Below are 26,209 nucleotides of genomic sequence, written 5' to 3'. Positions count from 1 at the left end.
ACATGATTTTGACAGTCCAATTGCAACATTCTGTGGTAAACATTTTATTAAAATGAAAGCTAAACTGCATTTCTAACAATTATCCTTGGCAACTAATATGCTAAACTGTGCTAGTTACTGTGTATCATATCACATAATAAAAAATGACAATTCAAATTAACATTCAATTTATATTTGTTTTTGTTTGTTTTTATTTATATCTGACCCTGTCTGTGAAATGCAGGCTAAAGGATGTTTTTTTTTACATTATATAAGATGATAAAGTAAATCACAAATACAACTTCAGCTGAGATTTCACATGATAAGTAGCCAAGAAAGAAGCAAAATAGTCAGGTGATTATTATGTAAGGGATAATGTATAGGTTGTAAGCCTCGGCAGTGTTTATTTGCTCATTGAATACAGACTTTCCGCAAGGAAAACCTCTTTACTTTCAGTTTTAAGATAAGACAAAACGTTCAAATGTTACAAACACACTATTTATATACAAAAAGCTCATTCAAACCAGAGCCATTTTGAGCTCTTTATATGACGCATCATTATGATGTTAATCTTTTTTTCACTGGAAAAGAAAAGGCATGTCTGCATCTTTAAACAGCAGACTTACATTAAAATAACTGTTAAAAGGTCTACATTGTACCAAAATATTCATATTTTGGACTCGAACCAATACTAATAATACTTGGTATATTTAGTATTGGTAATACTTTGCAATACCAGTTTAGCTGCAGGAACACGTTGCAATGTCGAGAATTTGAAAGTGGACCCTGCATCCCAGTTTGCATTTTATCCATCCTAAATAGTATTCAAAATTAAAATGAATTTATTTGGTGATTATTATGTAAGGGATAATGTATAGGGAACAGGTTGTAAGCCTCTGCAGTGTTTTTTCCACAAGGAAAACCTCTTTACTTAAGATAAGACAAGGCGTTCAAATGTCACAAACACACTATTTGATTTAATCATTTGTAAATATAATGTCATATATGTTATTAAAGAGCACCTATTTTATCACTAAAAACAACGTTATTTTGTGTATTTCGTATAATACAATGTGTTTGCATAGTTTATGGTTAAAAAACAAATTCTTTTCCACATACCGTACATTTTTGCAGCTCCAGATTTCCCTCTCTTTCTGAAACGCATTGATTTTGTACAAAAGTCCTTGATTTGAAAAGCGCTGTGTCCCTGATTGGCCACGTTGTGACTTCAGCCGGAAGTTTGCGCTCCTTACCATGTTTAAAAGATTCGGTTACAATGCAATGCTAACAGGAGTTAACGTACAGGCTGTGAGTCAGAAGCAAGCCCTAAAAAGTGAAGCCAAAACGTCTCGATCCCCCCTCCCAGTGACTGGTCCTAGTATACCCCGCCTCCCCCCTCAATGGGACTTGAGTCCAACTAAACAATTTAATTACACTTAAATTATCTTTTTTCCGAAGCTCGTTTCTGCCATTTACTGTAGTTTTTATCACGCTGATGTAAATTCAAGTGTTTGTTTTTAAAATGAGTTTTTTGGTTAGTTATTTAATGCTATAAAAACGGGGGTGTCACGTCATGACTGACAGCTGTGATATGCGCATTCTGCGAGGGCGGGGCCTTGATTTCAGAGCTTTACTTCCTGCTCACTACTGCGCAGGACTGGTCCCAAAATCGCTACTGCGCAGACTCAAGACCCAAGATGTCAGCGCCGTATCGGGACACTGGCGGCTTCGCTTTTCACCAATGGAAGAGAGCGAACGGGCGTCATCCACCTTTTTTTACAGTCTATGGTCAGAAACAGGAGGAATTATGATAATGTCGTTCTTCTTTACATCACCAATCCCAGGAAGTAAACTGTTGCCTACAATCTGTGTGTTTGTTGTAGTCCAAGAAAAGAGATTTACGTTGTAGACGATAACTCACGTCATCGTTTACTTTGGGATTTGTACCTTATGCATATTGTTAACATGTACTAATACACGCTTAGGAGGAAATTTAAAATCGTGAATCGGATAATTGTTGCTCTTTAAAAGACATATTTATATGTATTTTTTGTGTAATATTAAACTCTACCTGTCAAAATGATTTGCAGCATCCAGGTTGCCGTTTGTTATTATTTTTGAGCGGTTATTTCTGGGAATAACAAACCTGCAGATGTTGCGACTGGCCAATCACAATGAAGCATTCCAACGAGCCATGTAATACTGTACAACAAAATAAGGCAATTTAGGATTATACAACACCCCCTTTTGCTTTGTGTCAAGGTCCTGATTCCCTGTTGGAGTTTATTTTGCAATAATGAGCGGCTAATATCTACTTAATACTCTCACTAAATTGCAAATAATAGTCTGCCATTAACTTTCTCTCAGTGATTTTTTTTCCATTTTCAATAGGAAATCCCAATTTGTGCATGACGATAAAGCTCACAGAAATCTATTTCAGCATGTACTAAAGTGGACAGGCAATTGAAATAAGTGTTCGCCAGCTCTCTATTTTGTGTCATTTTGACATGTTAGAAAGCCAAAAGCATTTTCCTTCCCCCAAAGGCTGCTCGGTTCTTTACTCACTCCTGATTTGCAGACCAGATTTTCCTGGCAGGCCAGATAGCATCAACCCTCCATTTAAAGTATTTACCTTCTGAAACAGTCAAAGGCTGTTAGAGGTCTATGAAATGGAGAATTAAAGTTGGTACTGCACCTCAGCTTGTGATTTATGTGGTATGAGGGGCTTAGTGAATAAATATTAAAACACTAGAGTGGCATTAGCTGCCAGTAATAACAGGCTGCCTGGTTTCCTGTGCTGTGTTTGATTGTCTCCTGCGCACCGTGATTAACAGAGCGAAGAGAGAGAGAGAGGAAAATGAGACAAAGCAGGCCGAATGAGAGCGGGAAGAGGGAACGGGAGCAAAAAAAGAGAAACTGTTATATGTGAGACCAAACCCTGTCATTACATCCACCTTAAACCATCTGTTCTAAATATGACTTGAACTGAAGTGATCTTTTTCAAAAGCTCATTCAAACCAGAGACATTTTGAGCTCTTTATATTGACGCATCATTATGATGTTAATCTTTCTTTCACTGGAAAAGAAAAAGCATGTCTGCATCTTTAAACAGCAGATGTTTGAGAAGCACTTACATTAAAGTAACTGTAAAAAGCTCTACATTGCACCAAAATATTCATATTTTGGACTTGAACGCATGACATTATACTTTGCAATACCAGTTTAGCTGCAGGAACATGTCAAGAATTTAAAAAGGGGACCCTGCATCTCAGTTTGCATTTTATCCATCCTAAACAGTATTCAAAATTTAAATGAATGTATTTGGCCTCTGTGTTCATATTTTCCAACATTCATTTTTTTATATCATATTATCTACACTGTAAAAAAAATAATACCCTGGATTTACTTAAAAAATAGTCCAATTTTCTTAAAAGAAAAATCCAGATAATTTACTCACCACCATGTCATCCAAAATGTTGATGTCTTTCTTTGTTCAGTCGAGAAGAAATTATGTTTTTTGAGGAAAACATTGCAGGATTTTTCTCATTTTAATGGACTTTAATAGAGCCCAACACTTAAAGGAATAGTCTACTCATTTTCAATATTAAAATATGTTATTACCTTAACTAAGAATTGTTGATACATCCCTCTATCATCTGTGTGCGTGCACGTAAGCGCTGGAGCGCGCTGCGACGCTTCGATAGCATTTAGCTTAGCCCCATTCATTCAATGGTACCATTTAGAGATAAAGTTAGAAGTGACCAAACACATCAACGTTTTTCCTATTTAAGACGAGTAGTTATACGAGCAAGTTTGGTGGTACAAAATAAAACGTAGCGCTTTTCTAAGCGGATTTAAAAGAGATATTTTATGGCGTAATAGCACTTTTGGGAGTACTTTGACTTGCCTGAAAAGTCCGCTCCCCTTCTCACTCTCATAATGGGAGAGGTAGGGTGTTACTGCGCCGAGTTGAAGTACTCCCAAAAGTGCTATTACGCCATAAAATATAGTTCCTCTTTTAAATCCGCTTAGAAAAGCGCTACGTTTTATTTTGTACCACCAAACTTGCTCGTATAACTACTTTTCTGCACGTGCAGTTTTCTTTATCTACACGTTTTCTGTGAGGTATACCGTCCCAAATCCATATAAAGCAAAGATGCGTCTTCTTTCACTTTTTAGTTTCGTTTTAAAAAGCATTCAGAAATTATAGAAAATAGACCGCAGGACTTTCTTGATGTTAAAATAATTATTAAGAGAGATAAAGTTCAGGACCTGATTGATGTTAAAAGAGTTATTAAGAGTGACAAGGCTCAAAAGCGATGTCTGACGCAGACGTCTAAAGCGCATGCACACAAATGCGCGAGTGCGCGACCCTGATATATATAAACATCTCACGCAAAATTACCGGTTAAAAATATCTGTTTTGACAAGAATTCACACGGGTATGACTATAATCTGTTATATCTGAAGTAAATGTTTGGTTAACTGTTAAGGAAAAGTATCTGTTGTGTCATTATATTAAACCCTTGCATTATCCTACAGTTTTAAAGTGGTCTGTCTCAATGTCAAAATTAAACAATAAAAGAAAAACATATATGTATATTGATATTGTTTTTGCTCTGCATTAACAGGTATAGTTCTGTCATGGTTTATCAGATTCCAACAATTGTTCCAATTGTTTTGAAGTTTTTAATAGAGAATGTTAAAATATAAATGACACATTTTTGAAAATTTGCTCATCCCAACTCAATTTGCCAGCACAGGTCACAAATGATGCAGCAGCAAACAGAAATGGAGAAAGAACAAGGTCTTCTAAAGGCAAAAACATTTATAAAACTATGGCTGATGGTTCTGTTGAAAATGTAAACAGGCTGTTGTAGACATACATTTGCATATAGCATATATATTATCCAAATCCATGCTGATTAGAGCATTAAAAACTTAAAAAGTGTTAAATGTAGGTCAATTTAAAACAGATAAAAATGTGCGATAAATTTGCGATTAATCGCGAGTTAACTCATGAAATCATGCAATTAATCGCGATTAAATATTTTAATCTATTGACAGCCCTAATATATATATATATATATATATATATATATATATATATATATATATATATATATATATATATACATATATATATATATATATATATACATATATATATATATATATATACATATATATATATATATATATATATATATATATATATATATATATATATATATATATATATATATATATATATATATATATATACATATAGTACATCATTTTTTTTTCTTGTCAAAAATGACAATCGTTTCGCTAGATAAGACCCTTATGCCTCGTTTGGGATCGTTTAGAGTCCTTTGAAACTCCGTTGAAAAAAACTGATAAGTGTTGAGTTAAGTATTAAGTGTTGGACTCTATTAAAGTCCATTAAAATGAGAAAAATTTATCATTTATCAAAATTATTTGCATCCACTTTTTTACGTTTTTGCATAAATTGCCTACAATTCGATGTAATACTTACTTAAAAAAACGGATGCAAAAATTATGCACCATATTTTAAAGTAAATCCAGCCTTTATTTTTTTAAGGGTAATTAAATGCTGTTAAAAGTGCTGTTGCTGATACTTTTAACCTGCTGACCTAAAAAAGGGGCTCAAGGGCATAGTTAATCTAAATCTTACCCTGTATGCAGGTAAACAACACGCCCCTGCTGATCCTCATGGTACTGCCATTCAACAAGCACTCTTCATGTGACTCTCCTGGGAAGACAGACGAGGCAGAGGTGAACTCTCATTCATTACACCAGAGGTAAACACATTAACAAGCTCATGCACTCGAAAAGATGAGGTCATCGGCATTCCTAATGATCATTTGTTGATGCCACATTCGTATATATTTCTCTCCTGCAATCGAATCACATACGCAGCGAGCGAGGCCCTTGTTTTATGATTTGCTTGATGCAGTATGTCGTTTGCCTGTTAGCGAGAGGTCACGTGCAAAAATACCCATGCACGAGCACTTGGTCGGGATGCGCTTTTTGCGGTTGTGGCTCATATTCATTAACTAAGTGACACTAAGGCGGCGTGTGCTGCGAGTTTGTGATAGATACGGATGGCAGGTGCTCTGTCATGTGTCGTGGGTGCACGCGCCGTGACCGCATCACTCCTGACACTGCAGATGGGACACATTGCCTGTTAGTGTTTCAGATGAGAGTAAACACTCAAGACGAGGACTCTCTATTATATAGCACCGGAGAGGGAGAGAGTTGAGTTATAATCCATCATACAACACCAACAGTACATAGAAACCACTAAAAGAGTTGATCTTAACTGGTTTTCAGAGATTTTACATGCAGCATCAAGTGGTGACAGATGAGTGTCATCAAGTGTGAGATTTGTTTTAAACATTGACAAAATTTGCATTTAGAAGATAAAAGTATACTAAATTTCTCACTTCCACCAATACGGATCAAAAATGTTTATGACATCATTATGAAATTCAGCTTCCATGCTGGAAGGTAAACTTAACACTACTGTACTGGCTATTTTAAAAGGGAGAGAGGCCACTTTATATGGCCCTGTTACAGCAATGCATTGAAGAAGCTGCAAATTCGGCCCATCGAAGGGCTTCATTTTGTAACGCCAGGTGACGTCTTTTATTGACGTCTAAAAATGTATGTCTGGGTCCTCCGTGTAAGCGTATAAAGTTAAAGAGACATGATTGTCTCTGCATTTCACCCATCCACTGCAAGTCATGAACACACACAGACACAAATGGTGGGCAACTATCACTGCAACACCAAAACACTTCAGTCACTTCCTGCCAGCTGTGGCAATCGAACCAGCAACCTCTGGTTTACAAACATGTCTCACTAATCACTATACACCAATATCTTACATGGATGATATAGGCTATTCATATGTATTAATCATGTTGATAAAACAATGCTGCTATTTGTAAATAAACACATATAGGCCTAATCATGTAATATATACATATAGGTCATAGATGTCCAAATGACGTCCCAAAAAATTACCCAGTTCAAAGGCCAAATGTTGACCGTAAATATGACGTCCAAGTAGGGTCATGGTTGGACGTCCAAATAGTGGACCTAGTTTGGACGTCGAATAGATGTCCAGAATTGGTCATGAACTGACCAACAGACCCAATATAGACATGATCTGCATGTCTATACGACGTCCAGTATTTAGTGGGGTGCCACAGGGATGATGCATGTATGTAGGCTAACCCAGAAGTTAGCAGGGTACTGGTTTCCTCGCCAACTCCTTTTTCCAGACTGAATTTTATGTATTGTTTTCTCATTGGGTCTCATTCATGAAACATTCATAAATATATGAGTGATTTGCACGTAAACAGACCTTCTCGAAAACTCTCCTCCTGATTCACAAATACTTTGTAAACGTCAGATTTGATTGTTAAATGTGTGTATGTGTTAATGAATTCCAATCAGTCGTACATGGTACACGCGTGCCACTTATTCTCAGTTACCATAAATCCCGCCCAATAAATCCAACTGACAACTTTATATGGGCATCATATTATGACACCAAACAAAGGATTTCAAGTTTAACATGTCTTCTTAAAAGCGAATGAAAAAGAAAAAATTCTCAGATGCAGAAATTGAAGTTTTATTATCAGAAGTTCATTCAAAACGCCACATTTTAGTTTCAAACGTGTCCTATTTTCTTAACATTGTCGCTTGGGGTTGGGGTTAGAATCATTTTCTAACCCCAACCCCAAGCGACAATAATTTAAAAATAAGGGGAAAAAAGAGAAAACAATACATAAAATTACACGAAAAAGAACGTCGTGCCACTGACACGAAAAACTATTTATAGAAATTTATGCTGAGTGACACCAATAGACATTCGTGCTCAAGGCACGAAAAAAGCTGAATTTCATGGCATGGACACAAATAAATTAATCATATTTTTTGTGACTATAACATGACTTGCCGTGAGATAAACATAAACTTTTGGATTATTACAAAAAATCAGCTCTGTGTTTAAAAAAAGTTAACACGTTTTGTCCAACAAGTTAGTCTTCAGAGATAAGGCATGGCAAGGCAAGGCAAGTTTATTTGTGTAGCACATTTCCTACAAAGAGGTCATTCAAAGTGCTTTACAAATGAGAAAACAATATATAAGAGAGAAAAGAGTATGTAGAAATAAGAGACACACAAAAAATTTAAGATACATGAGAATTTAAAATATAAATTAAAAAGTTGTTTTTAATAAAACAGATAAACAAAACTTTTATGAATTTTGAAGTCAAAATTTGTCTTTTTCTAGTAAACACATTTACACGGGACGAAAGCGTTTTTATTCTGACATTTGCTAACTCCACCACAGCTCTTAAGAAATGATTTCTTATTATACCCAACTCAATCAGTTTCCTTTCAGCATCCCTCTGAATTGATTTTAGGGGAATTTTCTTTCTAGCAAATCCACCATAACACGGCCTGTTCTGTGAATGTCCCTGCAGCTGTGACTGGAGCCTGGCATAAGGGTTAGGGAATCATGGGAAAGGGAACATCGCTGATACTTGGCACTACAAAGAGCAGCTCCTAAGATTTCTATAGCGACTCGAAAGAGGAGCGCAAATGAAAAAAATGACTCTTCTCAGACTCTTGGCCGCCAGGCGAAGGAGAGATGTTTGGATTAGGGCCGGGGGTGATAGAAAAAGAGCAGGGTGAAGAGTGAAGGATGAGGGGGAGAACCTGAGAGTTTGCAAGTTCTGCTTTGTAGATTTCATGGAGGATCCACTCATAGTTAATGTGCATTAGGGGGAAACTTCTGTTTCATTTTTACGCTTAGCCTATCGCCTCTCTTCAGGTAGAGGGCAGCCTGTCCCAAATTTAAGACTGCTTTCTCCAATCAGTGCAATCAGCTTTTTCAGGCAGTTATTTATTAGTTAAGTAGAACCAATGGATCATGTTGAACTTCTAATTCTTTTGACCCTAATGAGGGTTAGTTTGAAATGATCTACGACCCCTGCGAAGCTCCTGACACGTTAACCCGCTGACCTGTTCGCTAGCCGTTGAAGCATGGTGACCTTTAACCTCTGGACTTGCCTTGACATTTACATCATGTGAATATTTAGCTTTGTTTTTGCCCCTGAGAATAAACAGCTTTAGCAGGCCATGTGTGAGCTACCGGTACCCACCCACAGGATCTCACGGAAACTCGTGTTATAGTCACGCAAAATTTTATTAATTTATGCATGTCCATGGCACAAAATTCAGCTTTTTTGTGCCTTGAGCACGAATGTCTTTTTCTAGACACTTTCTATAAATAGTTTCTCGTGTCCGTGGCACGACTTTCTGTTCATGTCATTTTATCTATTGTTTTCTCACTTTTTTCTATTTTTAAATCATTGTCGCTTGGGGTTAGATTTGGGGTTTGGGTTAGGATGCACTTTTATGTATTGGTTTCTAAATGTTTTTCTTCCGCTTTTAAAACTATTCTCACCTGGAGTTGGGGTTAGGATGTCTAATGTAACAGAAAGTGACTCTATTTCCAACCCCGACAATGGTAAGAAAATAGCAAAAAACTGAAAAAACAATACATAAAATGAAACGAAAAAGAAAGTCGTGCCACACACACGAGAAACTATTTATAGAAATTTGTGCGAGTGTAACCATAAAGACATTCGTGCTCAAGGCACGAAAAAAAGCTGAATTTCGTGCCATGGACACAAATAAATTAATAACATTTTTTGTGACTATAACACGACTTTCCATGACATCAGTCTGTACCCACCAGTGAGAAATATGTATCGACAGACACTTCATGGTCACTTAAACTGAGCATGTGCAAACCAAAATTGTTTTTAATTGTATCACTATTGTTAATTTATCTGAAACTTAAGTCATTTTTGTGATTGACGGTACATTTACACGGGACGAAAGCGTTAACGCTTGAAGGAAGGCTTGTCTGAAGCGTGGCCAACAGCCAATCACAGTGACCGCAAGACATCCTCTGGTCTTCCATAAACGTAATTGGCTGGCTCTGCCTAGGTTATTTGCATAAGGCGATCTGATTGGCTGATGCAGGCATTGCCGCTTGAAAAGTTGAGAAATGCTCAACTTCTGCCGCGAGCAATGGCAGTGACGCGGCGCCGACGGATCCACAATTCAGTTCGCCAACGCTTGACGTCACCCATTAAAAGTGAATGGGAAGCGTCAACGCTTATGCCCGGTGTGAATGTACCGTGAATGTGCCATGACGTGGCGCCGACCGATTCACAATTTCGCTTCGGCAACGCATAACGTCACCCATTAAAAGTTAATGGGAAGCATTAATGCTTACGCACCGTGTGAATGTACCGTTACTGTTAACTACATAAAATTATGGTACATAATGTAAAGAACATGCTATATAACCTTGACATCTTAAATATTGACTGAGTAAGGTCATGTCAAAGATTGAAATCAAAAATCAGATTATGAGACTTTAACCTCAATTTTGACAGACAGGGTCACATTTGTTTTGACGTTTTTGTACAATTTTATCTTCATCTAATCATTCTTATGTCACTCAAATCTCATTCAACTTTCCTTTTTCTCATGAAATGGAACACAGTATTTGTTATCATACTGTTGAAGTTTGGCTTGGTTTTTGAAAAATAAGTAACTATGAAGTCTGGATTTGAGCAGTAGTCTCCTTGCACGCTAAATGAAATCAGTTCCATTGGCCTAACATATCTTACCATGTTTTCCATGTCACTGTGAGCCAAGACTTTTGCTTCCTCATAAAACGTAGGTGCGTTTGAGCTTCTGTGTACTGACACTCATTGGTCCTCCTATTCAGAGATATTAGTCGATGATTTTACCACATACAGTACGTTCTCTCCTCATGAACTTTTAAAGCCTCCGAGCTCCAGTATTCTCTTACAACCCACTTTAGATCTGGATTTTCCTTTTAATCTTTCGTACCTCAGCCGTATTGCTGTGTAAATTCAGCGTCAAAGTGCTCGCCACCAAACTGTTCCAGCGTGCTCTTTTATCATGCTGTTGCACACTTGAGGCTTGGCAAACCGAATGTAAGTGGGCCACTGAGGAGCCAAGGCCCATTTTTAAAAAGCTTGGTCTGGTTTCAGAGGCTCTGACCCGTCCTTTGATCCACTGCTGGTGATCTTTAATGGTTAGATCTGCTTTAAAGGTTGACAGAATGATTCTTTCTTGACTTATTTTAGCTTGCACAGCTGAATTTTTTCAGGTGCTTCTACATCGATCATTGTGGCAGAACATTTACAAGGAGCTTTAAAGTGGGCGGTGATGAGATAAATGCATGGTGTGACCTCCGGTAAAGCTGTACTTTTTCTATTATAAGCTTACGGTATTTATGGTTTTTAATACATCGTATTTTAGAAAATAGAAGCACTTTTGAACCTTTGATAATAAGATAACACATATAAATCAAATCTATTAATTCTTTAAAAAAAGCTAAAGCTGTTTTGTACTCAAGCAGTTAACATAAGCATTTCGAATGTTTTGCCACCCTGCATTTTTAAACAACATTAATGCGTTTCTCTCACGCTGTGGAGACCGAATAAACAAAACACTTAAAAAATATTGACACCAATTACACCAATGCACGTTTTCGTAGTTAAACAGTCTCTCTCTTCTTCTCCCCCCCTGTATTTCTCTAACAACGGGGAACATTTTAATATATATGTGTGCTGGCTCAATATGACTAATACCCCTGTAATCATCATCATTTAACAGATGTTTTTTGGCTTTGCCTCTGTTCTTTTTGGCACCACCCATTCACGTCTTCCATCTTGTAACACAAAGTCCTGTTTGTAGCTCCACCTGCACGTCTGCTGTCTACCCCGAAATGAGTTTAATGGCGATCACTCAAGCCGAAACGCCAAGCGTTGGTCTCAACCCTGGACGCATATGGCTGCGTCATTCCCAGTCAGGGTGAGAGGAATGGGGTGTTAGGGTTGAATAAACCGAACTAGAGCAGAGGATTAAAAGAAGACTTCGAGGAAAGAAAAGCTTCGACTGGGGCTAAATCTCTTGGAGCTCATAGAGAGACAGTGTCTCTACATAAAGCTTAATAGATGGAGGTGCAGACCTTTGGCCCTGCGATTTAAAAGGCCATGTTGTCTCTTTGAGTATTAAAGGTTGTTAGTGAGAGGGTTGCTGCTAATAAGACCCCCATTTGGTTTCGCCACGGGGCTTCCGCAATGAGGAATGTTCAGAATTATTATGGCTTTGTTCAGGGGAAGATAATTACGCCGGCATTTATCACTTCAATGCACACAAGTTTTGCAAAATTAGAGAATTACACGAAGAGAGTCTTTAATGGGAAGAGTTTGGGGAGGGTTAATAGTTTCCACAAGGGGACGCTCTATTCTGCTGTCAAATATGTATGTAGGATGTAATGTGTCTGGTCTCTGTAACCTTTTTCCCATGCAATTCAGGGCTATTAACTTTAACACGAGTGACACAGGACATCCTGGTGGAGCTGTCTACAAATAGGAAAGGGTAAAACAAAACAGGATTCCTTTACTATTCCTGGATCCTGCCTTTGTTATTCCTTAACTCTCTCACATGGAATCTGCACTCGCAGAACAGCCATCATTTAGGAAGTTCCACATATCTGCTGTCTGTTAAATATTTGTTTTGCTACTTAAATTATGCTTTTACACTGTAAAAAAAAACTTTGCTGCCTTCAAATTTTTTGTTAAATCAACTCAGATTTATAAGTCATGTCAACAGAGATGAGTTGTCACAACTTATAAAATATAGTTGAGAAAAGTCAACTTAATTTTATAAGTTATAACAACTCACCTGTAAGTTATAGCAACTCATCTCTAGTCAAGATAAATAATAGTAAGTTGAAATGACTTGTAAATCTGAGTGGATTCAACAAAAAATTTTAAGGCAGCAAAGTATTTTTTACAGTGTAGGTACTACCAGTAGAGTAAAGTACAATTTTATTGCTCAGATGTTGCTCTTTTATAGCTGAGGAAATCTGATGGAGTTCTCAGTTGTGTTTCATTTAAGGGAATAGTTCACACAAAAATGCACATTTTGGCATGATTCACTCACCCTCATGTTGTTCCTTAATTTTTGTGTTGAATCAACTCAGATTTACAAGTCATGTCAACTTATAATTTCTCTTGTCAAGATAAATAATAGTAAGTCTACAACTTATTAAATATAGTTGAAAAAAGTAACTCCATTTTATAAGTTATAACAACTCATCTGTAGTTATAACAACTCATCTCTATTCAAGATAAATAATAGTACGTTGACTTGTAAATCTTAGTTGATTAAACAAAAAAAAAATTTGACTTGTAAATCTTAGTTGATTAAACAAAAAAAAATTAAGGTAACAAAGATTTTTTTTACAGTGTATGAGTTTCATTTTTCTGTTGAACACAAAAGAAGATATTTTGATAAATGATGGTAAACACACAGTGGGGTGTACCCATTGACTTCCATAGTATTTGTTTTTCCTGAAAGTAAATCAAGAATTGCTTAGAAGTAATAAAATCAGAAACAAATCCATTAAGAGTATAGAGCTGTAAAATTCATGTAGAATGTAGAAGCAAAATAATTTGGATTTGGGTCAATTTGATGAGAAATGTTTCATATTGAAATCTTTAATAATAATGACCTTTGATTGCAAATCTAAGTTTAATTTTTGACATTGTTAAGATCTTTTCTGAAACGTAATGAAGAAGTTTGAGATTTCCAAAAGAAATATCTGAGACTTAAACATAAGTTTCCATTTGCCCTCCATTTTGTTCTGATTGATGTCTAAGAGAATAAGTGAGATATTTAAGAGATCTCATCTGTGATTTATCTTTGTTATGGGCTCAGCTGTTTAACACTTTTGACTATTTTTAAAGGTGCATAAAGTATTTAGTTTTTCTATTTATAAAATGTCATCTGCCAAATCTGTTTATTGATGTAAATGACACCAATGATATTGGTAGATTGTAAAAAAAATAAAAAATATAGCTGTAATTATCTGTTAATTTCACAGATTTTTTTCAGTTAATCCTAAAACACAAAGCAATGCAGTAAAAATTGTAAAATATAGATAAAACAGCTGTAAAAAACAATTTAGAAAATATCTTCATATTAATACTGGGACTAAGATGAATTGCGATTAATTACATAAAAATAAAAGTTTTTTGCATAATTTATGTGTGTGCACTTTGCTTAATTATTATATATATACACACGCAATTAATTTTTGTATTTAAGGAACATTTACATGTATATAATATTTTTTATATTATAAATATAAATAAAAAAATATACTTAAATAACATTTTTCTGTATGTGTGTATTTATATATACATAATATATAAACACACAGTACACACACACACACACACACACACACACACACACACACACACACACACACACACACACACACATATTAGACAAACACAAGCTTTTATTTTGTATGCGATTAATCACGATTAATCTTTTGAAAGCCCTATAATTAATACAGTAATTTGTGCAATATTTTATGGATTTTTTTTTTTTTTGAGTGTCTAATGAAAGTTGTTTTATTGTACATGGAGCGAGGCCAACATGGAAATCGTTACATCACATGACCAGCTGAAAACTACTTGGTATTTTTTCATAACCTCCTGTTATCTGACACTTTCTCTAACCTTTTACCTGGCACCAGAGGTGCATCTCTACAACGGCATCAGAAAGTGTTTGCTTTTTCATGATGCCATATTAGCCAGCATAAAATAAACCAAAAATTATTAAATGTACATTTAAATCCATACCACAGAATTCCATAATTTTTTTTGTGCTGAGGTCTTAGGGATAAAAAAATCCATCCGCGAAGTTAATCCGTCTGGGCCTGCCACTCATCTCTAACTTAAATACTGTGAGAACAGACTCAGTGTCTTGTAAACACACACAGCGGCCCATAAACGTAAATTACTGTGAGGATGACAATGAAAGGCCCTAACCATTTTTCTCCAGCACTGTTGTTTTCTTTCTGTCTTTTACTAGATTAAAAAATGTTGCTTGGTTTATATAGAGCAGTTACACCATATGTTTCAGAAATTAAATAAAAGAGAGCAGAAGGTATCTAGATGTTATATTATTGTATGCTTTTATGCATACCTTGTATATGTTTTTACACTTTAAAGGGCCGTTGACATTATAACAATAACGTTAACTATAATGATAAATATATTAGTCCACATCATAACGATAACTTTATGCTAATTCACTCGCGCAAAGCACTTGCCTTAAATGGCATTAACTAATATTGGATTTACAAAGCGGGTAACCAGCAGATGTATTCAACACACTGCGTTTCGCGTAACTCTAAACAGTGAATCTAGTACTTTGTGTAATAATATCTTACCTTTTGGCGTAGTCAGTGTAGGAGGAAAAAATTCATTACAGTGAATTTTTACAGCGCTGGATACCTGAGGTAAGTTTATGAGCCTCACTCCCATTTCAAGTGTGCGTCCACTTGAAGTTCAAATAGATTTGATTGGCTGTCAATGGTTTATCGTTCATCAGGTGGAAAAAATCGGTCAGAAAGTTATCCCAACGATATCGTTCAATGTATGTTTATTGTTGTAGTTATGGTGTGAACTCCGCTATTCTCTTTAAATAAAATGATTTTCAAAACTATATTTTTTATAGTTATAGTTATCGTTATAATGTGAACAGCCCTTTAGAAAGGATGTGTTAATTTTTAACACATTGTTTCGTGTTATCCTATTCAACACATGATGTGTTATTTTAACATATTAGTTTTAAGAGTGTAGGTATGTTTAAGTACTTTTTATTTTGTTTTAATACAAACCCTGGTGTTGTGCGTAGTTACAGGTTTTGATAGAACAATGTAGCTTGGTTGTATTGGTTGTAAAAAAACATATTAATTACTCATTTTTTAAAACTCTTTTTTTTAATATCCCCTTTTTGTTTTTACACACGAAAAATGCCAACCCATGGTTGGGTAAAATATGGACCAATGCATTTGCATTTTTTTTATACCAAAAACAGGAAACTTTCATGCGGATTGGCTGTTCGTTTACATCATAACGCTGTTTTATGGTCCTAAAAATGGAAACTTTTAAAAATGGGTTTCAAAGTTCAAGTTTTTAAAACAACGGCATTCCATGTAAACAACAAAAACGCCAATCTGGGAAAAACTGTGATGTCATACGTATCATGTTTTCACAAGTACATGAGTCATTGAAAACCAACAATGGCCGCCTACTGGACTGTGTTTGTGCTACTCAAGAAACGGAATTTACAAAATTTTGCCGTTTTAGTCCCGGGTCACTTGTTATAATAAACCTAATTGATGATGTCACTGTCTTGATTGTTTGTATTTATCGCTCTGTAGAATAATGCGTACAGGTATGTGCACAGGGCAGGAACGTTGAATTTATGTACAAAGTAGCACATTAGTCATCTTTGTGGATCTGTAAAAACAGGAATCATTTTGACAATGTTGTAGCGTGTACGTTAGGGAAAAACGTACAATTGTTGTCGTGTAATCATACCCTTAGTTAACAAAAGTATTTTTAAAGCTTAAAGTTTGTTTCTTCGTGTTAGATTTTAGTTAATGGTAATAATAACCTTGCTACCGGAAGCTGTGTGTCCTTGAGAAACCAGCTAATGAAATGAGATCTTGGATGGTAACTCAGCCCTCCGTCAGGCTTTCTGCCGTCAGCATTGATAGTCCAATTAAAGTTAGTCATTAAAAGCTTAGCATGAACAGACTGTCTCCTGTAGTCACGCAGGTGATGGGGGTCTACAGCTCTTCTCTTTGAACAGGGGGCTCAGTACGATCTCTCTGTTTACATTCTTCTCCTCTCTGAGACAGTAAAGCACCGTTGCCTCAAGTATGTTAGCTTAGCTTATCTAAATTAGCCACACTTTGAGAAAATCCACAGTGACCGCTCGCCTGTGTTTCCCTGTTGCAAGGGGAGGTAGAGGACACACTTACCATTTATGGCCCCCATCTTGCTTTTTTGTCTGTGCAATATTCGTTTTACTACACACTCTCTGCCCATTGTGCTGCCCTGAATTTGTCCTCCAGAAGCATCATAGATTGTTTAAAGAGTAAGATAAACAGGTTTGAGGACCTGGAATGCGCTCTCTGTAGGTCAGCTTGTGTGATTTATAGGCGTCTATGATGAATTGCCTCCTTTTCGAGAGGGTGAAATGATCAGATTTGCCTAACGGAGAGCAGTGAACTAATCTGTGGATTCAGCTGTGACCCCTGGACCCTCGCACCTTTAGCTGGTGAGCGAATGAGGTGAGTTTGTTTAATCGGACCCTCCGCCGTGTGAATGTTATCAGTCGGAGCATCTACACAGGCCAGACGGATCAGGCCAAAGTGCAGGCGACTCCGACGGGTGAAGTAAGTCAGGCTGTTCACAGATTAAGGAGAGCCGCATGGTTTATTAGCCAGTTCACTTATATTTCTCTCCAACATGACAACTTTATTTATATCGGCGCTTCTGTGTTGAAGATGAAACGTGTGGCTGCAGGGAGTTTCATTTGGGTTCCTGGGGTTCCTTGAAAAGTATGCCTCATTGTCAGATGACATCTGGAAATATTAATGCAACTCTACAGGTCATATAATTACATTAAAGATCATGCAATTGTAATCATTGTGCTGTTTGGACACTGCAGAGGCAAATGACAGAAGTAATAAGAACTTTATATATTTTCCTTACTTAAAATTAACAGCTTGGTTTCAGTGCCACATCTAGAATATCTGGAGATCTGTTAGGGTCAAATGTCACGCTTAGTCATGCACACACACGGTCACTGGTAATGTTGTCCAACTTGCCCATGGGAATATTGCTAAACTGATGCATAAAATTAAATTATATTTACTGTATGTATCACAAGATATTTTCCGTTTCTGCAATTTAGCTTAACCACATAGTTATACAAGGGTAATAGACTTAATATACTGTATATTCTGCTCCCAGCATCCACTGCATTGTGAATAAATTACAGTGATGAATGTTCATTGCTTTATTGTTTGCTGCTTTTACTTTTGCTGTTGCTGTGTTACTTATCGTTCATATTTATTTGTCATATGGTGATTATTCAAAGCGCATCGTTTTACTTGTCAGCATGGTATGTGAGTTATGTTTTGCCGTTCGTGTGCGTCCAGTTGAATATTTTAATTTATTTACTCTTCTGTCTGTTCAGATCTTTCCAGCGGGGCAATGTCAAGGCTCTTGAAAAACATTTCAAAGCATGAAAATGAGAAATTATTGCGTAGAAAATTTAGTCTATTAGCTCTCCAGTCATTATTTTTGTAATGAAACGTGTATGTTCATTTCATTGGAATAAATTATTGCAAGTTATGCATGTTGTACTTCAGTGGTTCCTAATCTTTTTTCTTTGCCCCCCTATGGAAATAAACGACAATCTGAGCCCCCCAACCCTTTACATCATACTTATATTAGTGTAATTATTATAATATACAACAATTATATATATATATTCTTTAGAAATGTTGGCCCATATTGATAGGATAGCATCTTGCGGTTGATGGAGATTTGTGGGATGCACATCCAATGCACGAAGCTCCCGTTCCACCACATCCCAAAGATGCCCTATTGGGTTGAGATCTGGTGACTGTGGGGGCCATTTTAGTACAGTGAACTCATTGTCATGTTTAAGAAACCAATTTGAAATGATTCGAGCTTTGTGACATGGTGCATTATCATTGAGCTGGAAGGAACTATCAGAGGATGGGTACATGGTTGTCATAAAGGGATGGACATGGTCAGAAACAATGCTCAGTTAGGCCATGGCATTTAAACGATGATGGATCAATATTCTCATTCTGTTTACGCCAAGTTCTGACTCTACAATCTGAATGTCACAACAGAAATCAAGACTCATCAGACTTATCTTCAACTGTCCAATTTCGGTGAGCTTGTGCAAATTGTAGCCTCTTTTTCCTATTCGTAGTGGAGATGAGTGGTACCCAGTGGGGTCTTCTGCTGTTGTAGCCCATCCGCCTCATGGTTGTGCGTGTTGTGGCTTCACAAATGCTTTGCTGCATACCTTGAGTGGTTATTTCAGTTGCTCTTCTATCAGCTTGAATCAGTCGGCCCATTCTCCTCTGACCTCTGGCATCAACAAGGCATTATCGCCCACAGGACTGCCACATACTGGATGTTTTAATTAATAGTGGAACATTTCATGCGTTTTCAACCTCAAAGCAAGGGGGGCATTGTGCAATTCTCAACCTCAGACATCATGTCCATGGACCGTTGTCTGAACGTCTGATGCATATGGAAGACTTTTCTGTAAACACAGAACAGCAGATATTGAAGCCTTCCTCTGATTGGTTGAATTATACAGGGTTTCCAGGGGATGTGTGTGCCGCAATCTTTAACGGTCTACCCGGGAACAACACATAGCCACCTGATCGAAGAAAGCGGCTTTCATGTTTACATCTGTGACAATATGCTTTATCAAGGTCAAATAAATGCTGCATGTTTAAAAATATGCAAGGTATTTTAATGTGTTTGCTATTGTTATTATAAACTTTAGAGGCATTCGTGAATGATGGTTGCACACCGGTCTGTTTTTGTGGTGAAATCTCCAAGCCCCTAATCATGATGTGGCACAAAGCGAAACATGATTTGTTGCTTTATGTGTCAGTCACATGGCCTCTCGGGCGGTCCTTGGCCTTTCAAAGCTGCCATGATTCAGTAGGAAAGCTACGTGAAACTGGGGGATGCCACTGGTGGGAGTCATTTGTGTTTAATACACATTGCTAAATCATAAAGGCAAGAAATATATAGTATGCAACTCTCTAAACAACACCGAACCAATAACCAAAGATATCTATGTGGAGCAAAAACAACAAATTAAGCTTTTTACTTTAGTTATCAGGGCAGTTTTTAAACCTTTACATCTAAGCTGAAGTGGGCTGAATTTTTTCACAGTAAAAGGGTCTTTGACTTGTTTTTATGACAAGGCAAATGGAGAAGCTATTTGTGTGTTATTGCTGTCACGCCACATTTGAAGTTTCTGAATGAATCAGGTCACGGTGTGAATCAACAAGTAACAGCAGATCTCAGAGATTAAACTCCAGACAATATCAGACAGGTTGTTTAATTGCATTTGGTGAGAATTGGCTGGAGTCTGTGATGGCCTGATAATTAGAGGAGATCTTGCTAAATGAAGCATACCTGTGACATGATGTTTCTGCTCGCTGATCTCTCACACTCTAATTATTCGGAGAAAGAGAGAACGGGCTCTTTGTTTGCCACTTTGTTTCATGTGTCAGTCTGAAGAAGAGTCTCTCTTCGCTGGCTGTCAGTATTCGCTGTGCACTGAATTAAATGCAGACGCGGGTTGACTCTAATACTTAAAGATTGTACAACAGATTACAGCACCAAATAATATCCAATTAACCACATTAAATTATAGGCTATGTCTTATCCTTTAGCCTGTTTAATGTGTGCTGCTTGCTGCGTCCTTAAAGATATGTTTTTTATGGGCAACGTCAGCTTTTTTGAGGGGCAGCTCTGGCAGTCTTGATTAATAGTGAGTTTTTCATTAACTGGGTTCACACCCTGAATGTAAATCAATTTTGCAAGTTAACTTACCAGCCAGATATTACCATTTGCAGGGCTTCTGAATTTCAGTTTGGGAGGAGAAAAATGTGCATATATTGGCTTGCTGTATGCATCTAAGCACTGTCTGAAGAAGTTGGATTGCTATTTGTCTCGAATATGATTAAATAGTCAGTAAGCTAGTTGGTAAAATGCATTAGGCTACCAAATACCCTCTAAGATTCAGTTTCGGTAACTGTCTCCTGAGAGCTGTAGGTATGAAATGTTATTCTCTTGAGTAGATAAGCGATGGATGTTTAAGAAACATGTCACTCAGTGAATGTTGTGTTCATAGCACCTGTCTGCTCAAGATTGAATATCTCGAGGCGTAATGGCCACCGTGGGCTTGTGATCGTGTGCATTACACTTTGACTTTGAATAAATTCTGCATGTATATTCATATGTACTGTCAGCAGCAAAGAGGATGAAACGGCAAACGTTTATTTTGCATGTTAAAAGGACACTCCACTTTTTTTAAATATGCTCATTTTCCAGCTCCCATAAAGTTTAACATTTAATTGTTATCGTATTGGAATCCATTCAGCTGATCTCCGGGTCTGGCGGTACAACTTTTAGCTAGCCTGACGTTGTCATACTCAATTCTAGTCAGAATTTGAGTCTGATACCGCTCCATTGCGCTATGATTATGGGGCGTGTCTCAACCGAAAAATGCCTCTACCCTCAATTGGATAGATCTACAACCAATCAGAGCTACGGAGTGTGTGACGTATGTTGAAATGGCGTCTTTGCAGCCTGACCGAACTGCTAGTTATTACGCTACAATGACACTAACATTATGATTATACTACGTCTGAGTTAGCGAACGTACAACACCTACTATGTTTACAACATTTCATTTATATCACAACATTGTAAGTCATACAGTCAGACTATCTCTTACCATTCAATAGCCACGATTCCAGGCTTCCGAAAAGAAGCTAATTATATCAATCTCGTCGTACACGCCGAGTTGCATCGTCATGATACCCATTTCAGTTGCTTCTTTAACTTGGTCCTCCATAAGTGCGACCAAAGGAGAAACAACAACGGATGACAATAGACACATCTGAATTCTCCAGCGGCAGCCATTTCGTTGTAAACAAATTCAACAAACGTGCTCTTTGGTATCGTGGTTGATTACGTTACTGTTGATCATCTGTCCATCATCGTTTAAAGCCCGCCCTGACAATTTAATTGGTTCGACCAGCTTTGGGTCTAGCATAGGAGCTCCTCAACGGAGAAACTCCAGACCGATCTTCCCGTCCTCAAAATGTTGTGGGCGGGGTTAAGATCGGCTGGCACCCAGGCTAACTTTTAGCATAGCTTATAGCATAATCCATTGAATCTGATTAGACCATTAGCATTGCGCTCAAAAAGAACCAAACAGTTTCGATATTTTTCCTATTTAAAACTCTTCTGTAGTTACATCGTGTACTAAGACCGACGGAAAATTAAAAGTTGCGATTTTCTAGGCAGATATGGCTATACTCTCATTCTGGCATAATAATCAAGGACTTTGCTGCCGTAACTTGGCCGCAATGATATTACGCAGCGCCCGAAAAAAGTCCCCTGCTATTGAAATTACCAATGGGACTACTTTCAGGTGCTGCGTAATATCATTGCGCCTACTGTAGCCATGGTACGACTGCAAAGTCCTTGATTATTACGCCAGAATGAGAGTATAGTTCCTAGTCATATCGGCCTAGAAACTTGCAACTTTTAATTATCTGTCTGTCTTAGTACACAATGTAACTACAGAAAAGTCAAGTTTTAAATAGATAAAAATATCGAAACTCTGGATATTTTTGAGCTCAATGCTAATGGTCTAATCAGATTCAATGGATTATGCTAAGCTATGCTAAAAGTGGTACTGAATGGATTCCAAAACGGTAAAAATCAAATGTTTAAATCTAGGGGAGCTCAAAAATGAGCACATTTTCAAAAAAAGTGGAGTGTCCCTTTAAATGCTGGAAATAAGTAAAAAAAAGTTTTCAATGTTCAGACTTGGTCTTCAGTACTTGGATATTTGTTCTGGCTCAATCTGTAAAACTGCCTGAGATAGCGGAGATCAATACATTTCATTTTTAACAGAGGGGTGATATTGATCGCCGAAAGTGTCTTTATTTAAGGTCCGATCTCATTGTTGCGGACTGAGGCGCGTATTATTGTAATCATTGAGATGTTTCATCTGCCAGTCTGGCAGCGTGATAGCAGAAATACTTTAGAGGAGCAGGTAAACACAGGGAATGGAGGGCAGACCTGACAGTGAAGCTCAAAGTGAAGATGAGAAAATTCTATGAACTCAGATTTATTTTTCACGCGATTCGGCTCGGATTCCTTTCCATTTTTTCGCTTTTCCATTTATCACTCTCTCTCTCCCTCTACTTCTCTTAACGCACAAAGGTATGCTACGGATTGTGACGAATGGATCTGTGAAACCGCCGGATATGTGAAATAAAATATGCATCCTGAAATCGCTTTCGTCTGTAAAGGCTCATTAAACCAATTCACATTCATCAGGACCCTCCGGGGAGGCGGTGGAAACTGTCCATCATTCATAGCCTGGGTGCCGGAGAGCGATTTTCAGCCTGGCGCGTCGAACTCCACTCCAACGTCCGCTTAACAAATAATTGTCTCTCGCCTGCGGGAGACCGTGACATCACACCGGGCTGCAGCCAGTCTCTTAACCGCCTTGCCCGATAAACAGCTTGCAGCCATTATGAAATCGTACAACCCTGGGTAAATACCACGGTCATTATGGTGGCGCTAAATGGCAGCCGCTTCTCTCACTGGGATGGGGGTAAATGCCACAGGGGTCATTGGTGTGCCAGTCGGGCAAATAGTACTGGGTCATTTCTGAATGATCAACCACACGGTAAAGGGCAAGGGCCTTCGTTTATACTGACTTGCTGAGAGACACGTGAACTGTGAAATGGCTTCATAAGATGTCTCAATCTTTATGAACCATAGAAATACATGTTAGTGGTTTGGATGGTTGCTTGCTTGTCTTTTACAGTCAATTATCTGGGGATTTTATAGAATGATCCCTTTCTTACAAGGTCATCAGGCTCTGTGTTACAGTTTTTCATTGTTATTTTGTGATTGATGTTTGTAATTGCTTGTTTGTTCTCATTCCTCGGTGCGCTAGCCATTGGAGCCGTTCACAATATTCTGACAATATAGATATAACCTTGCTGTTAATAATATTCATTGAACTGCATTTGCAATGTAAAAGAACAGCATGTACATTCAGAGTCAATGGGGTAGATGGAGTACATTCATAAACTGTGCGTAATGATTCCAGTGACAGCCTCTATTTGTAATGGTGTTTGCACATAAATATTCCTAATAGTAAACAGAAGCTCATTGTGTTTTATAAATCTGTTTAGCTTGATTAAATTTGATCCATTCTAGATAACCTTCATATTCACCGTTTAAGGCTCAAATTGGAGTCAAATGTTCAGTTTGGCTCATATAAAGAACGCCTCAGATAACATCTGTTTGTGTAACATGTGCTTACTTTTTTCTAATCGTAGCAAGCTTAGCATTTTCTTTTGAATTCAGCCCTTGTTGTTCTCCATAATCATATTTTATGCGGTGCAATTCAGAATTCCTACTCTTCCTCTCACGTCCGTACTTACCCAGTAAAATACGTTACCTTCTCTCCTGGACTGTTATTGGATTTGTGAAAGATGGTGGCCCGTGACCAGACAGGCGGTGTGTAGCATTGTAATGAGGCGGTCTTCCTCTCACATATCATTACAGACTGGTCCCTAGAGACCATAAATCTCATCTTCTGCACTAATCACAGTAACCCCTTCCCATCCTTTACATTTCAAGCCACCACATTCAGCATATCCTGCTTCCATATCGGAGCCATTGTCCCGACCACAGTTGTTCCCACAAAAGAATCGGATTGTGAAGTGAGAGCCCTTGATGTGATCCAGTGTCGGCCCTCCGGCCTCATTAGAATGTCTCGGGTAATCCCACCGAGCACATTTCTGCAGTCACCGCTTGAAGAAAAACACCGTGCTTAAAAAAACACCTTCTTTCCAGCTCTGTGGGGAGGTCTCTTGGGAACACAGATGGAGTTTGACCATTTCACCACCGCTAAAATTCCACCGCTCCACTGCTGGTGCTTATAAACCGGTTTACAGTGTAAAAGGAGCTCAAGGTGTTTGTGGAAGTTTATGCGTGTTTTCTTTAGCTCACGTATGCAATATGCTAAGAAGTGTGAGTGTATTTGGAGCACACATGAGCTGTTTGGTTTGGGTGGGTTAAACTGCCACCTGGGCAACCTATTGGGTGTTTTCTTTCCCCGCCGAGTTGAGCGTGTTTGATGCATTAGGCCAAGCTCTGCTCTCCTGTAGGCACTACATCCAAGAGTAATGGGTATATTTTAATTTGAGTACCCTGCGCTTTGTACAGATCGTGAGAGAGTGAAATTTGTGATAGGACCCATGCACGCGATGGCAGACACCTGACGATATCCAGGCTTCCCGGGCCACCCTCAAATACATGCCTGGACGATTAATCCACAGCCACCCCATGTTTACTGCTCTGTGGATTACTGGTGCATTTCTGGGATTAGGGTTAAAAATGTATAGATCGTAAACTAGGGAATAGTAATAATTCAACGATTTAGCAGCTAATCTATCTGTGATGTGCATTATTTCACAAAACACTGGCTTTTTGTGTCCCCTGTATGCACTCTGGGTTGAAACAACCTGGTATACACTGTAAAATAATGATTGTTACAATAAAAATGTTAACTTTCAATTTAAATAAAAAATAAAACTTTCTTGGCTAGTGAGGAGTTGCTATAAGTTTAGCTTAAGTTTTTTCAACTTTTTTTATAATTTATAGCAACTCCTCACTAGTCTAAAAAGTTTGAATTATTGTATTTTCAAATTTATTAAACAATTAAACAAGGAATTATTACAGTGTGGGTTAAATTCAGACTAAACACAAAAAAACAAAGTGACACGAAAAATACATTTGTGCTCAAGGCACGAAATAAAGCTGAATTTCGTGCCATGGACACAAATAAATTACTGAAATTTTTTGTGACTATAACGCAACTTTCTGTGAGATCATGTTGGTTAAATTACAACCCAACAAGTTGGGAGCAGGAGAGGCACTTTATTTTTAAGAGTGAACCTACTACAGTAAATAACTATAACAATGAAATGTCAATGTGATACACACTCACCTATAGGACTATAGGAACACCTGTTAAATTTCTCATTAATGCAATTATCTAATAAACCAATCACATGGCAGTTGCTTCAATGCATTTAGGGGTGTGGTCCTGTTCAAGACAATCTCCTAAACTCCAAACTGAATGTCAGAATGGGAAAGAAAGGTGATTTAAGCAATTTTGAGCGTGGCATGGTCTGAGTATTTCACAATTTGCGCAATTACTGTGATTTTAACACACAACCATTTCTAGGGTTTACATAGAATGGTGTGAAAAGGGACAAACATCCAGTAAATGGCAGTCCTGTGGGCGAAAATGCCTTGTTGATGCTAGAGGTTAGAGGAGAATGAGCCGACTGATTCAAGCTGATAGAAGAGCAACTTTGACT

The 26,209-nt window shown here is 37.6% G+C and overlaps 1 protein-coding gene across 1 annotated transcript in view; it reads left to right on the top strand.

Annotated features, from left to right (window-relative positions):
• The window catches only part of efna5a (ephrin-A5a), a 99,305-nt gene that overhangs the window by 5,701 nt on the left and 67,395 nt on the right, over nt 1-26,209 (top strand). Inside the window, exon 2 of the mRNA XM_073871308.1 lies at nt 5,671-5,786. Within this exon, the coding sequence (XP_073727409.1) occupies nt 5,698-5,786 (89 nt within the window). The 5' untranslated portion in view covers nt 5,671-5,697. The remainder of the gene's footprint in view (nt 1-5,670; nt 5,787-26,209) is intronic.

The sequence above is a fragment of the Misgurnus anguillicaudatus genome, chromosome 9, assembly GCF_027580225.2.
Source record: "Misgurnus anguillicaudatus chromosome 9, ASM2758022v2, whole genome shotgun sequence".
Taxonomy (NCBI): Eukaryota; Metazoa; Chordata; class Actinopteri; order Cypriniformes; family Cobitidae; genus Misgurnus; species Misgurnus anguillicaudatus.
The sequence above is the reverse complement of the archived record's forward strand: the minus strand, read 5'-3'. Positions and strand labels throughout refer to the sequence as shown.